Raw genomic sequence first — 27,245 nt, 5'->3', positions numbered from 1 at the left:
TTAGATAAGATATTGGCAAGTATGCCAGGGGCACTAAAACTTCTTTAGATAATATTAAGAGTCACATGGTAGGGTCTGAAATTCTAAATTCATAGTATATATAAATGTTCTGATCTGATGTTCTGTTCCAGATTATTAATCTTGGTGAAATTCACTGCCATAGTAAGGAGACTTCAATTTAAATACTACAAAGCCTCCCAAAATTATCTCAGGGGATTAGTGAAGCATTTCTAGATTACTCAGTTATGGTCAATGAGTACCACAGTACCTGAGTCAAATCTTTCCTTTTTGGCCTCTAATTACAAAGAATGATTGTTTTTTTCTCTAATGTAGTTTAGTGTAGTTTAGTGACTTATGGATTTCAAGAGCAAATGTAAACTTTTAAATATTAAACTCAGGTAAGATTATTATATTTCATAGAATAACCATTTCTTGATTTTAGTGGTTGTTTTTTATTGTGTAGGTCTTTAAAGAAACCTTTTTTCATAAAATGCAAGTTTGAGATGAATTAATACATTTTCCTATGGAAACCACCTTTTTTTTTTTTTTTAAGTTCTGCAGTTAACCATCTACAGTGTTGATAATGTATATATTGTGCTGATAGTCAAAGCTAATTCCATGTTTTCTAATATAGAGATAATATGGAAGGAAAATCACTTAGAGATTTTTTTCTTTTTGGTTATTTTGGGATACTATTCATACTGTATTATGAGTTATTTAATGGAATTCTGTTATTTTGGGTGTTGCAGTGATTTGTAGCACCTGTTTTTATTTAAACCTTAAAGCTGAAACTATTAGGTTCTTTGTAAGATTAGACCATTCCTTAGCTTACTTCCTACCATTATACGTTAGACAGATGTTACTGTTTTATCAGTCTGTCTCATGATAATAATTTTAGAAATACATGGTTAATATAAGCATTTAATTGTGTCTGTAAATGTGCTTATCATGAGATAAAACTTAAATATAGGACCAGCTTGATTATTAGTAAGAATATCAGATGCAAGACAGGTGAACTGTATTGACAATTCCGAGGCCAGCTTTTTTAAAAAAACTAAAACAGGATTGATGACATGGGCTGATTTTGACTCTGTTTTCTCAACTTGTCTTTCAGCTTTTGTGGTGCTTGCACTAAAAAGCAGATCGCCACAAAAAGCAGAGGACTTTGAGAATCTTCCTTTTAGTAGTTGAAGCTGACCCATATTTTATTTTTCATAGTTCCTTTCTTGTCACAACAGCATTTGAATCATTGTAAGATTACTGTGAGATTATTATAAAGTTAGAATTTTATGTTTTTCTATTATGGATTTCTTAGCTACTTCGTGGTGCTTAGATTTAACCAGTAAATTTTAAATACAGGAAATACTGGTAGCATTTAGTGAGTAGTTAAAATAAAGCAGTTCTAAACCAGTTTTTATCTTACCTCAAGTCTATAATTGTTTTAAAAATAGCCGTATAAAAAATGTATTTATATGTATTTTTAAATTCCAGTCTGATTGTTAACTGTTCTCTTTTTTTCTTCCATAGCTTTTATTTATTTATTCTGTTTTTATAGTGGCAAGTTATATTATTATCTCATGTTACTTAGTTAATAGAACTATAGAAATGTGTGACTTTAGCTTTAGATTTAGATCCTATTTGTCTTTATCCTTGGTTAACTAGCCTACTTAGTGAGGGCTGATTTTCCTAAAGTTTAAACTTGTTGCCTGGGATTCTTTTTTTTTTTTTTTTAAGATTTTATTTATTTATTCATGAGAGATACAGATAGGGGCAGAGACACAGGCAGAGGGAGAAGCAGGCTCCATGCAGGGAGCCCGACGTGGGACTCGATCCCGGGATCCCGGGGTCACGCCCTGGGCTGAAGGCGGCGCTAAACCGCTGAGCCACCCGGGCTGCCCGCCTGGGATTCTTTATGAAATGTATTATATGAAAACTTTGAAAGGCTTTCTTGTATAAATTCACAAAATGCTTATGGTTGTTTTAAACTTTAGAACATAACAAAACTGCCAGTTACTTGCCTTGCTTGCCAAAGTCAAAAGCAGATTTTTTTGGTGAGTGATAAATCAACTATTAAATCTGAAAAAATATATTTGATGAATAGGTGTGTTAAGTTATAATAAAATTTTCTTTTTTGTATCTATAATTAAAGTTTTTCTTCCCCAGGGGTTTTGTGGTGACTCTCCTGTTTGGAAAAACAAACTCAGAGAAGTACCTAGAGCAGTGTGAACACTCATTTCTTCCTCCAACATCAACTGGGATTCCTAAGGTAAATAGAGTAAAGGAATTTAAAACCTCAGAGTTTTGTTCTGTGAAGTGATGATAGTATGGTCATCTATATATGGCTTGGTAGATTTTCCTATAACTTACTAGTGCTCACTATAAACTTATGAGAGACTTTCTGATCACGCTTAGAAAATGTGTTTTAAAAGGTTACTTTGAAAACTTTCATAGCATTAGATCTTAAGAGGAATGCAAATTTTAGGAAAAGTAGAAATTTGAAGCCTTTCCTACTTCAAAATTTCTCACAATCTAAATAATATTTGCCGATTTTTAATATTTTTGAGGATAACAGATTTTTTTTCTGGATGTCTAGTTGGATTAATTTGAGATATAGTGTTTGGTTTGTACCAGAGCCTTGAGAAATAAGGTTATTGATGGACTTAAAGATGACAGAGGAGTAGCAAGTTAGAAGTAAACTATAGAGATTTTTAAATTAGGAAACAGTGCAATAAAATATTGTGATTTCCTTAAAGTGCTTAGAAGAAATGAAACGAGAAGCCAGGACTATAAAGATTGATAGAAGATTGACAGGTGCCAATATAATTGATGAACCTCTCCAGCAAGTGAGTTTTCGTATGTGGTATTTGAATTCCTTATATTGTGTTGTAAGGTGTATTTCTTTTGAAAATACCAGGAAATAATTTTTACTATTTATGTGGTATGCTGGAAATTCATTATAATGCTGTTCTTGGATTCTGTACTTAAAGATGCTGCCTTATTTATGAAATCATTTATAACGAAGAGGTAATATTAAAGCCTTTTGTTTGAATTTGCATTTAGTAAAAATGTTTTTGCTGACATATTTGCAATGTTTCTAATTATTTTAAAGTTAAATGCTCTTTAGCTGATGAACAAGCTTAGTGTTTTGGCGAATAAGATATTTTTTTTAAAAAAAATGCCTGATTTGATAAAAAATATTAAAAATTAGAATTAAAGTAATTATTTTTCCTCGATATTTTTATTGATGTTTATTTGATTATGTGATTATTATAATGTGTTCTTTAAAATTCTAACACTTCTTTTATAGATAAACCCATATTTAGTTTATCTGATTTTCAAAAATAATATACATTCAGTTGTATAACTTACTGTTTATTGACTGATTTACTATTGTTGGCAGTATCAAAGGTATTAGAATTAAGTGAACTCCTGTGTCTTTTTTTGTAATTTGACTACAAGAAATCTGATGGTATGATCTTGGAAAAATGGTTTCTTTTTGAGAATTAAGGTCAATTGGCATTATTTTGAACCTCATTCCATCAAGCTAATTAAAACTCTTCATTATAATATAGCACTGAAAAATTTATTTTTTTTACAAGCTCTGTCTTTAACCTGAATTGGGGTGGGAGTTGACCAAAGATAACTCTTTAATTTTTAAAAAAATTGGGAAGTGGATGAATTAGGACACCAAAATAATTTAAAAATTTTTTGAAATGGTTTTTTAGCATATTGATATTTTTGTAATAAAGGCAGTTTTTTAAATCATAATTTAGTATGTGGAGAGTAAATATAAATTGGTAAATAATCCTTTCAGGTTTTCATTTGCTGCCGATACTTTATAGATCCTAAAAAGTTGTGTTTTTTCCCCAATATTTTGTTTTAGGTTATCCAGTTTTCCTTGAGGGACTATGTCCAGTATTGGTATTACACACTAAGTGATGATGAATCTTTTCTTCTTGAAATTAGGCAGACTCTTCAAAATGCACTCATTCAGTTTGCTACTAGGTAAGGTCACTGATGCAGAAAAATTTAAATACGTTGTTTATACCAGTAAGGAAAATGACTTTTAAATGGAAGAGGAAAATTAGTTATTTAAAGGTAAGTAGAACAGTGGATTATTGTGAGATAACTTAGATTAAAGAACTAGAGCTCTAAAAACCTGTACTTCTTTAAATTTAACCTTTACATTTACAAAATGTTTATCGTGGTTAAACTCTGTTCTCTCAGTCTGAATGTCAGTTTCTTCCTCAGGGTCCAATCATGTGACTTTCAGCCCACTTACTGAGAATACTTTTTTCACCTCTTACTCAGATACTGTTTTATTAGAATGCCATGAAAATAGTTTCAGTAAAACTATTTTACTTTTGACACATATCTTCTTATAGAAGTCCTCTCAGGGGGAGAGGAAACCAAAGGAGCATAAATCATTGGAGACTTTTCAGTTTATTTATTTTCAGGAGGAAGTGTATTTTGATGAATTTGCTCTAAGAAATTTTTGTGAAATATGCTAAAATTCCTACTTTACAAAACCCACTTATATACTACCTCCTCTATAAGAAAATATTTTGGTCCATACCATTCATTATATTTAAACTACTTGATTTTCTTGGGTGGCTGTTTCATATACAGAAATGACTTATTTTTGAGAGAAAGGATTTTATATTTAGATGAATTTGAAATTTCTTCTTATTCTTTTTTTTTTTTTTTTTTGATTAAAAGATTTCCCTGCTAGTCTACAGCCTCGAGACAGGAAGCTGTGTGCCCTAGTCATGAGTATGCTTTCAAATCTGAAGGTGTTGTTTTTCAGCCAAGCACATTTTTTCCCACTTAGGTTCTTGAAATACAGTCTTGTACTTCTGAGAGTCTTGGACAATAGAGCTTTGCCCTGAGGCTTTTAATGTATTTTCATCTCTGTGCACATAGATATTTCTAGCTCATGCTACCTGTCAGGACTTTTCATCCGTAACTCATTTAATCCTAAACTTTAGAGTAGGAGGTTAGTTCCTCAACCTCAGGTCATTGGGGGAGACCTGCAGTAATGTTTATGATTTGAATAATAACCTAACTTGTAGAGATAGATTTGAGCTCCTTCTCCCTTAGTATTAACAGAGATGTTTGCAGAGTAGCCAGCCTTAATTACGAGTGTCACTTGTAATTTTCTGTGGAACACAGAAAATAAAGTGTAATCAAAGTTCAAAACTAGGATTTTATCTCCTTTATTTCATATATATATAACATTATTGAGTATTAGGTATTCATTCTTTCAGATAACTCTTCCATTCAGTCATTGACTACTTTCTATAATAACATCATCCTAATGACTTTTTTTTCCTTTTGAAAGATGGGAATAAAAAAAAAAAAAAAGAAAGATGGGAATAGGCCTTCATTATTGATGTGTCTGGCTGCCTAAATATATATTGAAATACAACAAATCTTAGTCCTGGAAAGAACTTTGAACTAGTAATTAGGAGACTTCAGTTTGCATTCTGCTCTACTAGTTAGCTATGAAACCATGGGCATATATTTTAAACATTTTGAATCTTGATTTTTCTCACAAGTCAGTTGAGCATAATAATACTTGCCCTGTTCCTCACAGGGTTATTGTTGGCATCAAATTCATCTATCCATTCAGCTAATATTTTATGCCTCCTTTGTACCAACCAGGTGCTGCAGATACTACAGTGTGTAAAACAAGATCCCTGATGTATGAGAATAATTATGAAAATGTTTTGAAATTGTGAAGGAATTTAGAAATAAGTTTTTAATGCTCTCCAGCATTTATAATTTCACAACAGAAAAGGTCCAGAGGTATTAAATGGTTAGTCCAAGACTATCCAGTGAATTGGGACAGAGTCAGAATTAGAATCAGACTGTTCTTAACAGTCTAGTATTCTTTCCTCCATCCCTACCAGATATATTATGGTCTAGATTTTTCATCTTAATTTTCCTACCTTTTTTTTTTTACCTTTCATTGCAATGCTCTCCCTGTTTTTGATCCCCCAAACCACCTTCTCTTTACACTTCATGTAATTGTTCTGTTCTCCACCCCCCTTTGTAACATTGTACACTATAAAGCTGAATATTTAAGTGATTGCAGGAAGAGAGTCAGGTTTCTTCCATCCTAGACTGTTCTGAATTTATATCTTTGCTTTCTCATGGGCCTTAAGTTTTTGGACAAATTAATCAGCCTCTTTTGAGCCTTAGTTTACTCATTCATAAAAGGCTCACAATAACAAAGTTACTTTTGAGGCTGTTTTCAGGCTAAAAATGACATGAAGTGAAGCCCCTCGCATTCAGTAAGGCTCAGCGATTGTGCTATCTCTATTAATAACTTTATTTTTGTTCTGTGTTGTTTTTTTCTATTGCGACTAAAAGGTACATCTTACAGAGTCTCCATGACTGTTTTCTTTGCTAGTATCGAGAAAATTAGGTCTTTTTACAATTATTTGAGTACTACTTCAGTTGTTCAGTGCTGACTGTTGTGTATGCTTGAACATACAAGTGAGCTGTTATTATTGCCTTTGTCCTTCAAGTCACTGTCTTGTATAGGGGCCCATGAAGTCCTAAAAGTATATATAGAATTGTTTTTTTCCCTATCAGGTGGTTACAGATTTCATTTTAAAAAGGGCCTATCAATCCAGAAAAGATTTAGAACCACTCAGCTCTAGTGTTCATATTTATTCATTATGCTGAGCAGAGTATCAGCATGAAATGAAATGTTAATTTTGAGTTATAACAGGAAGAAAAGATAGACTTAGAGTCTGAAGTCCTGAGTTTTGAGTTTTAGTGCTATTATTAGGCTGTATGGTTTTGAATGTGCAAGACACATAAATTCTTAGAGTCTGGTGACCCATATCTTCTTGTCAGGTTATTAGGGTTAAATGACATCATGAGTGAGAGAGTACTTTGTAATGATAACACTTTGTGTTAACATTTTTAGTACCTGTTACTCTATTTTTTTTCAAAGATTTTATTTATTTATTCATGAGAGACACAAGAGAGAGACAAGAGACATAGGCAGAGGGAGAAGCAGGCTCGCCTCAGGGAGCCCGGTGTGGGACTTGATCCCTGAGCTACCCAGGATCCCAGAACCTGTTACTCTAGTAGCAGTTTAGGGATGGAAACCTTCATAGAACACTCTTGATTTCTCTGTCATAGAACCTGGGTGTGAACTAGGCTGCAACGTTAGGCATTGAATCTGAGATCACCTTTGTATTTTTATTTCTCCTTCAAATACGATATTATGATACAGGACTGAGTCCTGGGAAGTATATATTATAATTCTATCTGTACCATTGAGTTATAGCATACTTAAAATTTCTTAATATATGTGTAAAATAATAATATTAATACTTGTAACAAACTTAACAATTGTGAGGGGCAAATGAGATGATGTCCAAGAAGCATTTCCTGAAGTATTTGTCAGCCAATGATTGGTATTTTGAGCAAGTTACTTGACTTTCTATGTCTCAATCTCTGCATCAGTAAAATGGGTTAAGTATCCCATGGGGTTGTTGTAGTGTTTATATAAAAGAGTAGTGCTTATGGAACATCACAGGAAATGTTCAGTGAATGTTACCTTGGTTGTTACTATTTTGGTTATTTATTACCTTCCTAGGATATATACACAGATTCTTTGTCTTAATTTGTTTCGTTTCAAGGGGAAGGAGCAGGTGGAGACAATTAAAACACCTAAAATGGAGAGAAATAAAGTAGTCATTTGTGTGGTACTGAGAGCAGTTTTTATATAGAGGTAAAATGGACCAGAATAACCGAGGAAGACCTCATGTGGATTGAGGTTAAAGCTGATCTTCAAGAATGGATATGTGGGATAGAGAAAGGGATGAAGGATATAGTAGAAAAGAGCAAAGTTCTGAGAACGGGGATAAGATTAGTGTGGTAGAAGCCACAAGAAAATACAAGTGATCAAGGAACCTTGATCATAGGTGTGAAATGTGGCAACTGTGTTCCTACATCTCTGTTCTCCTTAGCCCCAAGGTTAGCAGGAAGGAGATATAATGAGTTTTCCTGTAGGAGGAGGAAGTATGGTTATGTAGGTTCCTAGTACATGCAGTGGTTGTAATACTAATGATAGCACTCTTTTTGCAACGATGGGGGATATGTTCTGAAAGTTTAACCATTTTTCTTACAACTTTTTGCTATAGAAGTAATAGATCATCTATTTCTAGACTTGTCCAAAAGGCAGGCACAATTCAAATAATGGACATTTGCAACAGTAAAGTTGTATACTCTTGTCACTTTACAAGTTTTCCTTGTAAATGGCAAAATGTTTTCATTTCTTTTGGAAATATAGGAATAGAATTTCTATGTCTTGTCACTCTTTAATTTTTGAAGAACTGCAAATTGATTTTCTTTCTTTTTTTTTTAAAGATTTATTTATTTATGATAGACAGAGAGAGAGAGAGAGAGAGAGAGAGAGAGAGAGAGGCAAAGACACAGGAGGAGGGAGAAGCAGGCTCCATGCCAGGAGCCTGACATGGGACTCGATCCCGGGACTCCAGGATCGCGCCCTGGGCCAAAGGCAGGTGCTAAACTGCTGAGCCACCCAGAGATCCTCTGCAAATTGATTTTCAAAGTAGCTGCATATTCTCACCAACACTATATTACGATGCTTCCATTTTCTCCACATCCTTACTTATACTTGCTTTTATCTTTTTTTCTTCAAGTTTTATTTATTTAAGTAATCTCTGTACCCCACATGGGGCTTGAACTCACGACCTTGAGATCAAGAGTCACATGTTCTTCTGACTTAGCCAGCCAGGTGCCCCATGATTTTTTGAATCTGTCTTTTGAGTTACTGCCATCCTAGTGGGTGTAAACTGGCATTTCCTTATGGTTTTAGTTTGCATTTCCCCGATAGGTAATGATATTGAGCATTTTTTCATATGCTTGAGTCATTTATATAGCTTCTTTAGAGAATGTCTATTCAGATCTTTTCCCCATTTTTAAATTAGGTTATTTGTAATTTTATTATTAAATGGAGGGTACTATAGTCAGTTTTTGTAAATAGAATTTTATTGGACAGTCACACTGATTTGTTTGTATTTTTGTCCATGGCTGCTTTTGTACCACAATGGCAGAGTGGACTAATTGTGACCCAGATAGTGTGGTTGCAAAGCCTAAAATAGTTGCTCTTTGGCTCATTAGAGAACAAGTCTTCTGATCCCTGAAATAGTTTTGTAGTCATTAAGTTTAGGAAGTATTGTTAAACAAATAGGAAATATATTAGAATAAAAATCATGCAAAATAGTGTATGATTTTAGCTATGTAATAAAAACCTGTAAATATGTATGCAAAGCAAAGAGACTAATGGGAAATATGCTAAAATATTAACTGATCTTTGGATTGTGGATTCATGGCTGATGATAACTGATGCTGAAAATCAAAAGAAGGAAGTTACACTTTACAAAATGAGAATGTATTACTTTTATAGCCAGAGACAGAAACATTTGGTAGTGAGCAATAAAGATACCGAGGATGGCGTTTTTTAAACTAAATTAATTCTCTTGTTGCTCTGTTTTTTTTTTTTTTTTTGCTTATGAATGCATAAGAATCATCTTTTCCAACTGTAGATGATGTGTTTTGTATAGGCAGCCACTATCCCTTTATTTCTTTGGACGGTGATCTGGAAACTAATGCTTAATATAGGTTTTTTTGTATGTGATGAAATAGTGAATAGTCAATAAATTCTTGTTGATTGAATTCCCATTTATGACTTTTGCATGTTACTTTTTTCCCCACAGAATTTTAATACATTTTAATGTTGGGTCTAGGAATGTTTCATTTGTCAGGTACATTTTACTAGCAGTTTTGTTTATTAAAATAGTTAAGCATTACTTGAATTTTTTAATTCTTAACACTATACCTAAGAGGATGCACACTTAGCCCTAGGTTGTTTATTTATTTTTTTTCCTTTCCTGTAGATTGATTAAGGCTTCCAGCTCTCTGTTCTTTACACTCAACCTCTAAACTAGGTGAGTGTGCTTTATGTGTGTTTCTCTCAGTTGTTCATTGTATTCTGAGATCCACGTCCTTTAGAACATCTGGATCTTTAACTTCTGAAGCATTGGAGCACAGGATGTAGAACTGGACTTCTTATGTAGTGTTATAGTTCACTAAATACCGTTTCCTTTAATATGGTTATATAAAACTGCATACCTAAAATTTTTCTACATTTTTCCAATTTGTTTATAACTTTAAGAGTCAGGAGATTTAGTGTTCTCGTTAATGTACAGTAAAGAAAACACTGGATTGAAAATTAAGAACCTTGATTTATTTTTTTAAGCAAAACCTTGATGTCACTAGCTATGTAATCTAGAATAAGTAAAGTCTGACTCTGCGGTGATAGGGACTTGTAATTATTTCAGATCCCTTGAAATTCTAAAATACTAGGACTCCCTGGTGACGTTGGTACTAACCTTGGTTTTTTTTATTTTTTATTTTTTTATTTTTCTAGTCCTAGCTTGCCCTCAAAACATGCGCTCACATATTCTGTCACACCTTACATTTTGAATACCATTTGGGGAGTTGTTTTTTATAGTGTCTGATGTTGCTAATTAGATTTAATTTACTTAGGAATTAAAGTACTTCTCTAGTCTATTGTTTTACTAGTAGGAGGTTTTAGAATAGGATGATAATAAAGCTTTTATACCTTGTATTATATTTCTATATGGTCAGAAATAAATATAACATTTGTTATATTTCTGTGCTTGACTTCAGACATAAGAGACATTTAGTAGACTAATCTTTTCTTGATGGTTAAATCATATATTAGTGAAAATTTAAAAATTTTTATTTGATTATCCAGATGATGCTATCCTTACAGAATGCAGAAAACAATAACTTTGTAGTTTTAGAAGTCTACTGTAAGTTTTCTGAAGTGTAAATATTTCCACCATGGTAGATTTTAAGCTGTTACCAGGAAGTCACTGAATGTGGAACTAGGAAAGAGAGGTGCGTATTTGGCTCTTCCACTTTTATTTTCTCCCCCAACTGGGAAGAGGTGCAGCCAGTGAAGGGAGCAGACAGGTTTTTAATCACCAGGGAGTGAGACTTATTTCCTTATGTGGTTGCTAATTTAGCTCTTATAAAAGAGGAATTTTCCATATGTATTTGAGGATTATGGTAGAGAGCAATAGAAAATTTCATGTAACTTCAGGAATGTTGTGGAAAAAAAATTTCATCTATTACTTACTTTACAATCTTATTTTTTTCCCTTACAACATTCCTGTGCCTAAAAATATGCTTGAATTCAATTTCAGGCTGAAACATAACACTGTAACTAAGTGTTCCCTCAAAGTCTCCTGAAGAATGGAAACAGGTTTATGTATTTTACAGAGTATATCCTTTCTAATAATGAATTGTTAGGGGGAAGGTTACTGCCTGATACAATGGCTAAAGGAAGAAGGGATTCTTTAGCAGACAAAAAACGAATAAAAAATTCTCAAAGATGCTTGCTTATTAAAATATATCCAGAAAAACTAGGAATTTTACTACAGTAGAGATTTTTAAAATTGCCTAATTTTTACATAGAAAATGACCTCCTAGGAAATTAATTCATATTATTATAAATTTATGTGATTGGTTATTTCCTTTATTGATTAATATATCTTTAAAACATCTTTAAATGTGTACGTGTGCGTATATGTCTACATATCTACACTATGCAGTGTACAGTGCCATTCTTACTGTTTTCAAATACGGTCTTAGTCATTTCTGAGAAAAAATAGCGTGATGTCAGGAACATAACATTTATTATAGGATTGTTTCTATGAGAAGTCAGTTTTTACTGTTATCATTTTGATATAAAAGACCTTTTGTAGGAAAAGTATTCTGCCAAGAATGGGAAGATTACGTTTACTGCTAAACAGCTACCCATGTCTTTAGTCAGGTAAGTCTACTACATGGTGATCCTTGCATATACCGTGCTCACTCTTTTGTTCATTCCTATATCCTTTTTTTCTCTTGTTTGATTTACATTCATTAAGACTTGTTTTAAGTGTGGCCTCTTAATCCTTTAAAATTACAACATATTGCTTAATTAATCTCTACTTTTGTGTGTGGTTATCGTCAACAAAATTTTAAGCTACTTTTGCCATGGTTTCGATTCACTTCTGTAGTAGCAGTTCTCTTAATTACTTCAGTTAGCCAGTATTCTCCATTCCCTGTGGTAGACACACGCATACAGACTCATGCACCTGGCATTAAAGCTAGGTGAAGAAACTACTTTGTAGTACTTCTGTCCACTTCTGTTCCCATCTTTTGAGCTTTAGGTTTCTGGGTCCTGCCCCCAGAAAATCTCATGCACTTGGTCCATGGTGTGAGTTGAACATGGTGTGATTTAGAGGAGAAAGTTGACCAAGCATGGTAAAAAAAGTTGTATTTGTTTCTGAACCCATGTATACCAGTTATACTTTTTATTATAAACATCATTTAATTTATTCCTACATAGTTGGAAGAAGTACGTGAATGGCAAGGTAGTTTCTATAAAAACTAAGTCATTGGTTTTGAAATTTTACTCAAGCGAGTTGCTAAATAGATTGTAGTTGAGTCAGATGTGCAGAAACAATCAGGTGTGCAGATGAAATATTAGTGTAAAGTCCTGAAGGACTCTGCATTCAGATTTGTTCACAAATGTCTTTAGTTGTCATGCCATTGAAAAGAAACTGGCCACCATAACTGTTGCAGTGTTGTAATGTGACAAAAGCTGCATTAATATCACTTGGCAAAACCTTAGTCAAATAAAAGGTCTTAGTCTTATATTGAAAGATTTATATGATTTAAGTTAAAATGAGATATATTCATGATTCCCTCTGTTGGTCAGATATTTTGATTTACTAACCAGTTATCAGTTTTCCATGTAATATGTCCGTGTGTGTGTGTGTCTGTGTGTTGCACATGCTACAATGGGTATTCAGGTAATACAATCATGGATTCTTAAAGCTCTAAATGTCCTTAGAGAAAACAAACCCAGGGAAGTGATGTGACTTGCTGAATTTCACAACAAATGAAATGGTAAATCTTTTACTTGAATTAAAGACATAGTAGCCGGGGAGGGGCAAGATGGCGGCAGAGCAGGGTCTCCAGGTCACCTGTCCTCAACAAATTACCTAGAAAACCATCCAATCATCCTGAAAATCTACGAATTCGGCCTGAGATTTAAAGAGAGACCAGCTGGAATGCTACAGTGGGAAGAGTTCGCGCTTCTATCAAGGTAGGAAGACGGGGAAAAAGAAATAAAGACACAAAAGGCCTCCAAGGGGGAGGGGCCCCGCGAGGAGCCGGGCTGAGGCCGGGGCGAGTGTCCCCAGGACAGGAGAGCCCCGTCCCGGAGGAGCAGGAGCTGCACCGACCTTCCCGGTGGAAAGGCCTCCCGGGGACTTGGAGCAGGATCCCCAGAAAGGCGGGGACGCCCTCGGGCTCCCTGGGACAGTAACAAAGGAACTGCGCCCCGGGAGATGCGCCGAGCTCCCTAAGGGCTGCAGCGCTCGGCGGGACCCGGAGCAGCTCGGAGGGGCTCGGGCGGCGGCTCCGCGGAGGGGGCTGCGGGGCTCTGGGAACAGCTCGGAGGGGCTCGGGCAGAGGAAGAAGCTCCGCGCGGAGGGGGCTGCGCGGCTCCGGGAACAGCTCGGAGGGGCTCAGGCGACGGCTCCGCGGAGGGGGCTGCGGGGCGGGAGCGAATCCAACAGCGCAGGCCCCGGAGCACAGGGCGCCGGGACACAGCCCAGGATCCGGCCTCCCCCGGGACAGGCAGAGGCCGGGAGGGCCCAGGACAGCAAGGACGCTCCTGCCTGGAACTGAGCAGATCAGCGGCCCCGCCCCGGAGCCCCCAGGCCCTGCAGACGGAGAGCCCCGGAGCTACTGCGGGAGCTGACTCCAGGGTCCCAGAGCTGCCCCCGCCACTGTGGCTTCCTCCCGGGGCCTCACGGGGTCAACAACCCCCACTGAGCCCTGCACCAGGCAGGGGCAGAGCAGCTCCCCCAAGTGCTAACACCTGAGAATCAGCACAGCAGGCCCCTCCCCCAGAAGACCAGCGACACGGACCAGTTCCAAGGGAAGTCAGGGGACTTAAAGTACACAGAATCGGAAGATACTCCCCCGTGTTTTATTTTTGTTTTTGTTTTTGTTCTGTTTTGTGCTTTTTTTTCTCTTTCTTCTTGATTTCTGATTGCTTCCCCCACCCCCCCTTTTTTTTCTTTTTCTCTTTTCTTTCTTTTTCTTTCTTTTTCTTCTCTTTTTCCCTTTTTTTTCTTTTCTCTTTTTTCTTTTTCTCTTTTCTTTCCTTCTCTCTCTTTTTCTCCTTTTCCCAATACAACTTGTTTTTGGCCACTCTGCACTGAGCAAAATGACTAGAAGGAAAACCTCACCTCAAAAAAAAGAATCAGAAACAGCCCACTCTCCCACAGAGTTACAAAATATGGATTACAATTCAATGTCAGAAAGCCAATTCAGAAGCACTATTATACAGTTACAGGTGGCTCTAGAAAAAACCATAAAGGACTCAAGAGACTTCATGACTGCAGAATTTAGATCCAATCAGGCAGAAATTAAAAATCAATTAAATGAGATGCAATCCAAGCTAGAAGTCCTAACGACAAGGGTTAACGAGGTGGAAGAACGAGTGAGTGACATAGAAGACAAGTTGATGGCAAAGAGGGAAACTGAGGAAAAAAGAGACAAGCAATTAAAAGATCATGAGGATAGATTAAGGGAAATAAATGACAGCCTGAAGAAGAAAAACCTACGTTTAATTGGGGTTCCTGAGGGCGCCGAAAGGGCCAGAGGGCCAGAATATGTATTTGAACAAATCCTAGCTGAAAACTTTCCTAACCTGGGAAGGGAAACAGGCATTCAGATCCAGGAAATAGATCCCCCCCTAAAATCAACAAAAACCGTTCAACACCTCGACATTTAATAGTGAAGCTTGCAAATTCCAAAGATAAGGAGAAGATCCTTAAAGCAGCAAGAGAAAAAAAGTCCCTGACTTTTATGGGGAGGAATATTAGGGTAACAGCAGACCTCTCCACAGAGACCTGGCAGGCCAGAAAGGGCTGGCAGGATATATTCAGGGTCCTAAATGAAAAGAACATGCAACCAAGAATACTTTATCCAGTAAGGCTTTCATTCAAAATGGAAGGAGAGATAAAGAGCTTCCAAGACAGGCAGGAACTGAAAGAATATGTAACCTCCAAACCAGCTCTGCAAGAAATTTTAAGGGGGACTCTTAAAATTCCCCTTTAAGAAGAAGTTCAGTGGAACAATCCACAAAAACAAGGACTGAATAGATATGATGACACTAAACTCATATCTATCAATAGTAACTCTGAACGTGAACGGGCTTAATGACCCCATCAAAAGGCGCAGGGTTTCAGACTGGATAAAAAAGCAGGACCCATCTATTTGCTGTCTACAAGAGACTCCTTTTAGACAGAAGGACACCTACAACCTGAAAATAAAAGGTTGGAGAACCATTTACCATTCAAATGGTCCTCAAAAGAAAGCAGGGGTAGCCATCCTATATCAGATAAATTAAAATTTACCCCGAAGACTATAGTGAGAGATGAAGAGGGACACTATCTCATACTCAAAGGATCTATCCAACAAGAGGACTTAACAATCCTCAATATATATGCCCCGAATGTGGGAGCTGCCAAATATTTAAACCAATTAATAACCAAACTCAAGAAATACCTTGATAATGATACACTTATACTTGGTGACTTCAATCTAGCTCTTTCTACCCTGGATAGGTCTTCTAAGCACAACATCTCCAAAGAAACGAGAGCTTTGAATGATACACTGGACCAGATGGATTTCACAGATATCTACAGAACTTTACATCCAAACTCAACGGAATACACATTCTTCTCAAGTGCACATGGAACTTTCTCCAGAATAGACCACATACTGGGTCACAAATCGGGTCTGAACCGATACCAAAAGATCGGGATAGTCCCCTGTATATTCTCAGACCATAATGCCTTGAAATTAGAACTTAATCACAACAAGAAGTATGGAAGGACCACAAACACGTGGAGGTTAAGGACCATCCTGCTAAAAGATGAAAAGGTCAACCAGGAAATTAAGGAAGAATTAAAAAGATTCATGGAAACTAATGAGAATGAAGATACAACCGTTCAAAATCTTTGGGATGCAGCAAAAGCAGTCCTGAGGGGGAAATACATCGCAATACAAGCATCCATTCAAAAACTGGAAAGATCTCAAATTCAAAAGCTCACCTTACACATAAAGGAACTAGAGAAAAAGCAACAAATAGAACCCACCCCCAGCAGAAGAAGACAGTTAATTAAAATTCGAGCAGAACTCAATGATATCGAGACCAAAAGAACTGTGGAACAGATCAACAGAACCAGGAGTTGGTTCTTTGAAAGAATTAATAAGATAGATAAACCATTAGCCAACCTTATTAAAAAGAAGAGAGAGAAGACTCAAATTAATAAAATCATGAATGAGAAAGGGGACATCACTACCAACACCAAGGAAATACAAACGATTTTAAAAACATATTATGAACAGCTGTACGCCAATAAATTAGGAAATGTAGAAGAAATGGACGCATTCCTGGAAAGCCACAAACTACCAAAACTGGAGCAGGAAGAAATAGAAAACCTGAACAGGCCAATAACCAGGGAGGAAATTGAAGGAGTCATCAAAAACCTCCCGAGACACAAGAGTCCAGGGCCAGATGGCTTCCCAGGGGAATTCTATCAAACGTTTAAAGAAGAAATCATACCTATTCTACTAAAGCTGTTTGGAAAGATAGAAAGAGATGGAGTACTTCCAAATTCGTTCTATGAGGCCAGCATCACCTTAATTCCGAAACCAGACAAAGACCCCACCAAAAAGGAGAATTACAGACCAATATCCCTGATGAACATGGATGCAAAAATTCTCAACAAGGTACTAGCCAATAGGATCCAACAACACATTAAGAAAATTATTCACCATGACCAAGTAGGATTTATCCCTGGGACAAAGGCTGGTTCAACACTCGTAAAACCATCAATGCGATTCATCATATCAGCAAGAGAAAAACCAAGAACCATATGATACTCTCATTAGATGCAGAGAAAGCATTTGACAAAATACAGCATCCATTCCTGATCAAAACCCTTCAGAGTGTTGGGATAGAGGGAACTTTCCTCGACATCTTAAAAGCCATTTACGAAAAGCCCACAGCAAATATCATTCTCAATGGGGAAGCACTGGGAGCCTTTCCCCTAAGATCAGGAACAAGACAGGGATGTCCACTCTCACCACTGCTATTCAACATAGTACTGGAAGTCCTCGCCTCAGCAATCAGACAACAAAAAGACATTAAAGGCATTCAAATTGGCAAAGAAGAAGTCAAACTCTCCCTCTTCGCCGATGACATGATACTCTACATAGAAAACCCAAAAGCCTCCACCCCAAGATTGCTAGAACTCATACAGCAATTTGGTAGCGTGGCAGGATACAAAATCAATGCCCAGAAATCAATGGCATTTCTATACACTAACAATGAGACTGAAGAAAGAGAAATTAAGGAGTCAATCCCATTTACAATTGCACCCAAAAGCATAAGATACCTAGGAATAAACCTAACCAAAGAGGTAAAAGATCTATACCCTAAAAACTATAGAACACTTCTGAAAGAAATTGAGGAAGACACAAAGAGATGGAAAAATATTCCATGCTCATGGATTGGCAGAATTAATATTGTAAAAATGTCAATGTTACCCAGGGCAATTTATACGTTTAATGCAATCCCTATCAAAATACCATGGACTTTCTTCAGAGAGTTAGAACAAATTATTTTAAGATTTGTGTGGAATCAGAAAAGACCCCGAATAGCCAGGGGAATTTTAAAAAAGAAAACCATAGCTGGGGGCATCACAATGCCAGATTTCAGGTTGTACTACAAAGCTGTGGTCATCAAGACAGTGTGGTACTGGCACAAAAACAGACACATAGATCAATGGAACAGAATAGAGAACCCAGAAGTGGACCCTGAAATGTACGGTCATCTAATATTCGATAAAGGAGGAAAGACTATCCATTGGAAGAAAGACAGTCTCTTCAATAAATGGTGCTGGGAAAATTGGACATCCACATGCAGAAGAATGAAACTGGACCACTCTCTTTCACCATACACAAAGATAAACTCAAAATGGATGAGAGATCTAAATGTGAGACAAGATTCCATCAAAATCCTAGAGGAGAACACAGGCAACACCCTTTTTGAACTCGGCCACAGTAACTTCTTGCAAGATACATCCACGAAGGCAAAAGAAACAAAAGCAAAAATGAACTATTGGGACTTCATCAAGATAAGAAGCTTTTGCACAGCAAAGGATACAGTCAACAAAACTAAAAGACAACCTACAGAATGGGAGAAGATATTTGCAAATGACATATCAGATAAAGGGCTAGTTTCCAAAATCTATAAAGAACTTATTAGGGGATCCCTGGGTGGCGCAGCGGTTTGGCGCCTGCCTTTGGCCCAGGGCGCGATCCTGGAGACCCGGGATTGAATCCCACATCGGGCTCCCGGTGCATGGAGCCTGCTTCTCCCTCTGCCTGTGTCTCTGCCTCTCTCTCTCTCTCTCTGTGTGACTATCATAAATAAATAAAAATTAAAAAAAAAAAAAAAGAACTTATTAAACTCAACAGCAAAGAAACAAACAATCCAATCATGAAATGGGCAAAAGACATGAAAAATCTCACAGAGGAAGACACGGACATGGCCAACAAGCACATGAGAAAATGCTCTGCATCACTTGCCATCAGGGAAATACAAATCAAAACCACAATGAGATACCACCTCACACCAGTGAGAATGGGGAAAATTAACAAGGCAGGAAACAACAAATGTTGGAGAGGATGCGGAGAAAAGGGAACCCTCTTGTACTGTTGGTGGGAATGTGAACTGGTGCAGCCACTCTGGAAAACTGTGTGGAGGTTCCTCAAAGAGTTAAAAATAGACCTGCCCTACGACCCAGCAATTGCACTGTTGGGGATTTACCCCAAAGATTCAGATGCAATGAAACGTCGGGACACCTGCACCCCGATGTTTCTATCAGCAATGGCCACAATAGCCAAACTGCGGAAGGAGCCTCGGTGTCCATCGAAAGATGAATGGATAAAGAAGCTGTGGTTTATGTATAAATGGAATATTACTCAGCAATTAGAAATGACAAATACCCACCATTTGCTTCAACGTGGATGGAACTGGAGGGTATTATGCTGAGTGAAATAAGTCAATCGGAGAAGGACAAACAGTGTATGTTCTCATTCATTTGGGGAATATGAATAATAGTGAAAGGGAATATAAAGGAAGGGAAAAGAAATGTTGGGAAATATCAGGAAGGGAGACAGAACATAAAGACTCCTAACTCGGGGAAATGAACTAGGGGTGGTGGAAGGGGAGGAGGGCGGGTGTTGGAGGGGAATGGGTGACGGGCACTGAGGTGGACACTTGACGGGATGAGCACTGGGTGTTTTTCTGTATGTTGGTAAATTGAACACCAATAAAAGTTAATTAAAAAAAAAAAAAGACATAGTAGCCAATCCAGTGCTCTTTTAGAGAAATACTTAGTGATTTTGGTGTGTTTTTTGCATTACTGATGATGAGCTGTACACTGCTTAGCATAGATAGGACCAGTGAAGTAATTTATATAATCTCATTGTCCGCCTATATATTTGGGATATTTATTGCATATTTTTGGTATTAGCATTAAGTAGCTTGGGGATTTAGAAAGGTAAAAAGGGCTCCTTACTTTATATTCTTTTGCAGAACTTTAAGAAGTAAAGAGGAAACCGTTATGTGCATCTCATGTTGCCTTTCTCTAGGCACCTACTTACAGTGTTTTGACCCTGAAAGAGGAATCAGTAAATCAATATCTATTGAGTGTCTCCAATGTTCAATACATTATTTAGCCATGTGAGATAGCACTGTGGATAAAGTGAACACGGAATAAAACAGACAAAGTCTCTGGCTTCCTAGGATTTTTTTCTCAGCAGTTGAATTTATCTCTAGCAGTTGGATTATTTAACTCTAGGTTTTAAGTGCTCTAAAAAGTGAAAAAAATTGGCACTGTGAGAGTGTATAACTGGAGATCCATACCTAGTCTGAAAGCATATGGCAGAGAGAGAGAGAGGGATAAGGGGCAATGAAGGCTGCCATGTGGAATAGACATTTTAGGTAAACTCTAAAGTAAGTGGGAATTGTTAAGTGAATGTGGGGGAGAGAAGGGAAATGTGTGAAAAGTGGGCAATGGTGAGCAAACTTGGCAGAGGGATTAGCTTGTTCAGAGGCTCTGAGATAAGGGGCATATGTGAGAAATGGAAAGAAAGCCTGTGAGTCAGCAGAACAGAAAGGAAGGAAGAGGGTAGAACAGATGGTGATGAGGAAGTAAGCATGGTTGTCCTGGGTATGCAAGGTCTTAGAGAAAGTATTCATGCTTAGCCCTTAGATCGAAAGGGACTTCTTGAAGGGTTTTTGAATCTCTTATTTTGTACTATCATATTTGTATTTTTGAAACGATCACTCTGGCTGCTCTATGGAAAACAGAATGGAGGGGAGAGAAAGGTAGATGTGGGAGACCATCTAAAACAAAAGGCTAGAATCAAAAGATGATTGGATAAAGAAGATGTGGTATATGTATACAATGGAATATTACTCAGCCATTAGAAATGACAAATACCCACCATTTGCTTTGACGTGGATGGAACTGGAGGGTATTATGCTGAGTGAAATAAGAAAATCAGAGAAGGACAAACATTATATGGTCTCATTCATTTGGGGAATATCAAAATTAATGAAAGGGAATAAAGGGAAAGGAGAGAAAATGAGTGAAAATATCAGTGAGGGTGACAAAACACAAGAGACACCTAACTCAGAAACGAACAAGGGGTAATGGAAAGGGAGGTGGGTGGGGCATTGGGGTGATTGGGTGATGGGTACTGAGGGGGGCACTTGGCGGGATGAGCACTGGGTGTTATGCTCTATGTTGGCAAATTGAACTCCAGTAAAAAAATTAATAAAATAAAAGGCTAGAAATAGAATGCTGGCATTAGGGATGGAGATAAAGGCATGAAAATACATATTCAGAGAGATATACTTTATAGTTTGGTTTTTGCTCTTGTACTTTAATGAAACTTCATTACTTGTTTGCATTCCTAGTTAACTTTCATAATTCTTGCAATTCTGTAAAGATACGTAAGCTTCAGGGGTCTGCTATAAATATTAGATTTTCAAGGTAGGGTTAGAATATATTACTCTCTTGGTCATATAGGAAATAACGCTCTCCTGTATTTAAGTTGAGGAAAGGAAAGTTTACAGTAGTAATAAAATGAAGGTATAGGTAATAGGATTTATTGTTTTTTTTATTAGAGTAGAAATCATGCGGGGGAATAATACTTTAAACAAAGTGAAAAAGAGCCTTGACAATAAGGGTGCCTGGATGGCTTAGTCAGTTAACATCCAACTCTTGATTTGCTCTGTGCTTGGTGTGGAGGCTGGTTGGGATTCTCTTTCTCCCTCTCCCTTTGCCTCCCCCCACTCTTGTGCTAGGATATGTGCTCTTTCTCTCTCTAAAATAAATAAACCTTAAAAGAAAAAGAGTGTGGACGACTATAGGCATAATTCAAGAATAATTGATACTAAGAGCTCTAATAGAAAGCTACATGTGGATAAGTAGAAGAAAGTGTGGCTGTAAATTAAATGACTCTTTAATTGATTTTTATATTCATGGTTCACTTACTAGATATTTATCATAATCCTCTAATTTTAGGAAGTACTTCACTGTCATCAGAATATTTTCAAATTTTGTTAAGACAAACACTACTAGAAATTGTTAGTAGATGTTTTCCTAGTTTACAAAGGGAAGCGATGTACTACTATTTTTATCTTCCTAACCTAGAAAAGTTCCTTTAAAACTTAAATTAGCACATATTCAGTGGAAGTGAGTCAAGCAAAGGGAAAATAATGATCTTGGGTGGAGATACAGAATACTGTTGTTACTGGTTTTCTCCACCCTCAGCATACTTGTATATTGAAAGTAGAAATCCCTATTTTAAATTTAAAATGAATTTTATGTATTTGCATTGCTTGTTTATTTTCACTTTTTTTTTTTTTTAAGATTTTATTTATTCAGAGAGAGAGAGAGAGAGAGACACAGAGGGAGAAGCAGGCTCCATGCAGGGAGCCTGATGTGGGACTCGATCCCGGGTCTCCAGGATCACACCCCAGCCTGCAGGTGGCGGTAAGCCGCTGCACCACGGGGACTGCCCTTCACTTATTTTCAATGTTATATCTTCTCTAATGAGTTGAGATGGGTTTAAAATGCCTTCTAAAATTAGTAAATTTTATTTTGTTTGAAAATTTCAGTAAATTATGTAAACAGCATTATACTACAAAGCAAAACAGATGTAGTTTGAAAAATTATTTATTCAGCTTGCTTCTAAATTTGTTAGAATGACCCTTTTATGGATAAAATGAGTAATAAATTAGTATTATTCAGTTGGTATATAGTAATGAATTATACCAACTGAATTCTGTTGTAAAATTTTTAGATGTGGATGATTTTGTACAAATAATTCATGTAAAGAGTTTTGAAAGATATGTATACAAATTGTGATTTTTTTTTTTAAATAGAATACTCTAGAGACTGCTAGATTTAAGTTTTTATTTTTGGCTTTTTGTTGAGGCTGAGTATTATTACTAAAGTTAGTATATGCTTATATACTATGGCATTTATAGTAATCTAAGTAATGTTAACTCCTCAGATCCCTGACTGCAGGTTCCCTTCTTAATGTTAATTTGTTTTTGTGTTCATGTACTTAATAATTTACTGTTTATTCCCACATATGTAACAAAAAGTGCATATAAAAAATATTGAGTGTAAATAACGTGTTTTTATTTGAAAACAGGCATCTGTTCCTCGATGCCATCATCAACTTCAAGTTTTCTCTCAAAATGTGATAATAATCAAGTTAATTCATTCACTAGCTTTTTTATTATGTTTATTATGTTGTTTTATTATGTTTGGGTAAATAACATAGCAAATTATAGTATGTTTTTTCTTTGCTTCTCTATTGGCCAGCATCTTCATGAATAGATTCTCTTATCTATTTGGTATCTTCCTAAAAAGGCAAATTAATTTGGGTGCTAATTTAAGGAAAATTGGACTGAAAAAAACATTTACTTAAAAATATCACTTAGTCCAAGGAGAAGTGTAAACTCTTTTTGGCTTATCTGTTTTCTTTGTTATCTGTTTCACTGATGTACTAAATTAGCAGTGTTTCTTGAGATTTGTTCCTTTTAAGATAGAATAATAGGTAACTTAATAAAATTAGTAATCACTTTTTTCATGGGTAGTATGTATCATACTTTAAGCCATTTCTGTGTGACTATAATTATTTTGAGTGGTTAAGATTTTAAGTTGTAAAAAAAAAAAAAAAAAGATTTTAAGTTGTAGTATCTGCAAACAGAAACCACTTAGACTCATACCAAAGATATTTTGTTCAGAACTTGGGCAACATAACTAAAGTGAAGAATATAGAGAATTCAGAAAGGGTTCAGAAGGAACCAAGAAATGTCTCTAATGCTCTTTTAAAAACAAGCAGAAATGGGATCCCTGAATGGCTCAACGGTTTGGCCCCTGCCTTTGGCCCAGGGCATGATCCTGGAGTCTCAGGGCTCCCTGCATGGAGCCTGCTTCTCCCTCTGCCTGTGTCTTTGCCTCTCTCTCTTTGTCTCACATGAATAAATAAGTAATAAAAATCTTAAAAAATAAAATAAAAGCAGGCAAAAACATTCTGAATCCCTAATTTATACTCTGTCTGAGGTGAGAAATTACCCAATATACCTGTTGTCAGACTCATTTTAGGTTTAACCGAAAAAATTTTTTTCTATATATTTTAAGCACTTAGATAATAAGCCTTAGGCACATGAAATACTTCAAATAATATTGTTCAGCTACTTTGTCAACTAGATTTGATATACCTTGGGTTATGTGAAAGGGAAGGGCTAAGATGTAAGAGTAATTAAGTAAACAAATCTCAGTATGAATAAATTCAGTCTCTGATAATCATGTTATTTAGGAGTCATTAAAATGAATTTATACTCTGATTAAAAAGCATTTGTATAATGCTTTTATGTAATGTGTTTTTTATAAGGTCAAAAGAAATAGACTGGCAACCTTATTTTACTACACGCATTGTAGATGATTTTGGCACACACCTACGAGTATTCAGAAAGGCTCAACAGAAGATAACAGAGAAAGATGAACAAGCAAAAGGTAATATCTTTATTCCTTTTGAAAATTAGGACTTTAAAATCTGTCTTTCTTTATCATTCTGTATGTTTTGTTCTTTTCTTTGTACAGGTACAGCGGAAGATCTTGTGGATACCTTCTTTGAAGTTGAAGTTGAAATGGAGAAGGATGTTTGCCGTGATTTAGTGTGCACTTCTCCCAAAGATGAAGAAGGTTTTCTTTTCAATTTAACTCTGGATAACAGTGACTATTCAGATTGGTTAGAGACAAGTTAGCAAAGCTGGGAACAAAATAAGGGTAAAGGGTGAAATTATACTTACAAGATAGGTAGCATGGTATAGACAGTGTCACTATTCACCTTATTTTTTAATTCTTAAAAGTATTTTCCAGATTTTCTCTTCTTGAAAGGTCATCTTTAAAATTAAAAGGTGGTGATTAAAGATTACTTCTCTTTTAAAAGATAGCAAGCACAAATATTTTATCATTGTAAATTTACTTTTTATGACCTTTGGTAATTTATTTTCTCTTTGAATTTGTCAATTCTTCAAGAGTATACCTGTATATCCTAAAATATTTTCTAAGAGAATGAGTATAATGATTTTAAATATAGTTTATGGAGTCGAATGGGCGTGGCTTTTCTTTGTGAGAGGTTAGACTGGATAAGCTTTAGTTGAGGAGGTTGTTTTCCTAGTTTTGCAGTCTCTCAGAAAGAGTCTTTGCTACTTGGCACGTTTTTGATGAAAAGGATCAGCTATATAATTACATTCCCAGGAAGTGTTATTAGCATATGAAAAACTACAGAAAGAAGTATTTCTAGTTGTGGAAACTGTCTTCCTTGATTTTTAAAATGTGCTCTACTATTTGTTTTCCTTTCTTTTCCTCTCCCCTCCTTTTCTTCTTCTTCTTCTTCTTCTTTTTTTTTTTTTAATTTTATTTATTTATTCATGAGAGACACACACAGAGAGAGAGAGGCAGAGACACAGGCAGAGGGAGAAGCAGGCTCCATGCAGGGAGCCTGACATGGGACTCGATCCCGGGTCTCCAGGATCACGCCCTGGGCTAAAGGCGACGCTAAACTGCTGAGCCACCAGGGCCGCCCTCTTCTTTTCATATTTACTGTGTAGTTCAGTTTTTAATTGCCATTTCATTAGCACTGACATGAAATAATAACTAAGCATAAGAAATAGATATAGTGATGTGCAGTACTTCTATATAAATCGAGCCCTCATGTATTAGTAAAATAGAAGAACATACTCTTTTTCTTTTGTTATTACCTACCAAGATAATGGAGATTCTTTCTTGACAGGTATACTTTAGAATATGCAAATAACTTCTAAGTATGCAAAGATACTGTGTAGTAGAAGTGTAGAATACATGGTACAACTAAAATTGTTTTGGGGAAAACACTTTTATAATTGAAGTTTCTCGATTCAAAAGGTAAAGCTGAGCAGAATGAAATATATTAGTTTAATTAATGAAAACATTTAATGAATACTGATTTGTACTAATTATTAAAATAATAAGCTGCTGTATATAAACAGGAAACTACTTATTTCTGCCTTCGTGTGTTTTTAATCACGAATAGGTGGAGATTTGATATTTTCTAATGTTATTATAGCTACCTTTTTCATTTCTAGGATTCCTAAGGGATTTGTGTGAGGTCTTATTATATTTATTGCTACCTCCTGGAGATTTCCAGAACAAGATCATGCGATACTTTGTCAGGGTAAGTTTAAACTCATATCAAATAAATGGGTATAAAGAAACTTAGAGTAGTAATCCTCAAAATATTTGGTTTCTAGACCCTGTTAAATTCTTAAAAGTTACTTAGGACCTCAAAGAGCTTTTGTTTACGTGGGCTTTATTTATCAATATTTACTGTGTTGTAAATTAAAATTAAGAAATTTTGAAAGGCAAGAGTATAGAAGCACACATTCATTAGTTGATTGATACCATCACACCATCATGTTCCTTTTTGAAAATATCACTGTGCACTTCTTATATCCCCCAAAGGTCCCTAGACAGTATTTGAGAACTACCTGATTTAGAGTTAGGTATTGGGATTTTGGTTATAATAAAGATATGTTTTAAATTTTACTTAATATAGTTTTACCTCTTCCCATACTGGAATATAGTTTTACCTATAACTATACTGAAATAAGGCTAATTAAAATAACACTTCTGGATAGAAACTTAAAAAAAAAAAGGCAGTTAGTTAGGCAGCTAAGATTCTGCTTCTTACAATTAGAAAATGAGTTAGTGGGGATGAGAACAGTATTCTTGGACTTATTATTCCTTCCATATAGACATTGGAATAGAGTTCTATATATAGATGTAAAGGAATAACATTTTTGTTTTGACTGCTGGTTATGATTGATAAATGCTACTTAGCTACAACCCTTATGCTGGTTGAATGGATAAAATCAGTTTCTAATTTATATGAAAATGAATGCTTAGGATCTTCTTAGTCTTCCATCCAGCAAAATAGATAAGAATTCCTAAGGTGTGCTTTGATGCTTATATGTTATTATTTAAGCAATAGTACACAATTTCTTGGTACCTACCTAAGTCAAGTTCAGCACACTTATATAAGTAGGGTAGTGGTACTGTGAATTGAGTGGAAAATGCTTGATTTTGATGGGATATGTCTGATATTTGTGTTAAGATATGTATTGTTAAGACCCATTATTTGGGCTAGTCATTATCAAGGCTGGTAAATACATGTCTATCACTGAATTCACATCTACCACTGAAGGAAGGTTTTGTATTTGGCAGCAGAATCTTTGTCTACCCGGTAGGCTAGCCAGCCACTGCTGGGCAGTGTCTCAGCAACTTTCACATGGCTGACAATCTTTTCCTTCTTGAAATTTTGTCTTTTCTTGGGTTACATGTCCTCACTGTCCTGATTTTTTTCCTCCTTTGGTCTCCTTTTTAGTCATTTTTATA

General features: G+C 36.0%; 1 protein-coding gene across 4 annotated transcripts in view; it reads left to right on the top strand.

The window, feature by feature from the left end:
• SNX13 (sorting nexin 13) overlaps positions 1-27,245 on the top strand; it is a 123,282-nt gene that overhangs the window by 44,236 nt on the left and 51,801 nt on the right. For 3 of the 4 annotated variants that reach the window (XM_041727492.1, XM_041727491.1, XM_041727493.1), the window contains exons 3-8: positions 2,164-2,266; positions 2,754-2,843; positions 3,884-4,005; positions 24,202-24,323; positions 24,411-24,512; positions 25,937-26,025. In XM_041727492.1, coding sequence (XP_041583426.1) covers positions 2,164-2,266; positions 2,754-2,843; positions 3,884-4,005; positions 24,202-24,323; positions 24,411-24,512; positions 25,937-26,025 — 628 coding nt within the window. Of the gene's footprint in view, positions 1-2,163; positions 2,267-2,753; positions 2,844-3,883; positions 4,011-11,849; positions 11,912-24,201; positions 24,324-24,410; positions 24,513-25,936; positions 26,026-27,245 lie in introns of those variants that run through there. The other variant, XM_041727494.1, reaches the window with a different exon arrangement.

Source organism: Vulpes lagopus, chromosome 13 (assembly GCF_018345385.1).
Source record: "Vulpes lagopus strain Blue_001 chromosome 13, ASM1834538v1, whole genome shotgun sequence".
In the NCBI taxonomy this organism is placed as follows: domain Eukaryota; kingdom Metazoa; phylum Chordata; class Mammalia; order Carnivora; family Canidae; genus Vulpes; species Vulpes lagopus.
This window is presented reverse-complemented; position numbering and strand designations above follow the sequence as displayed.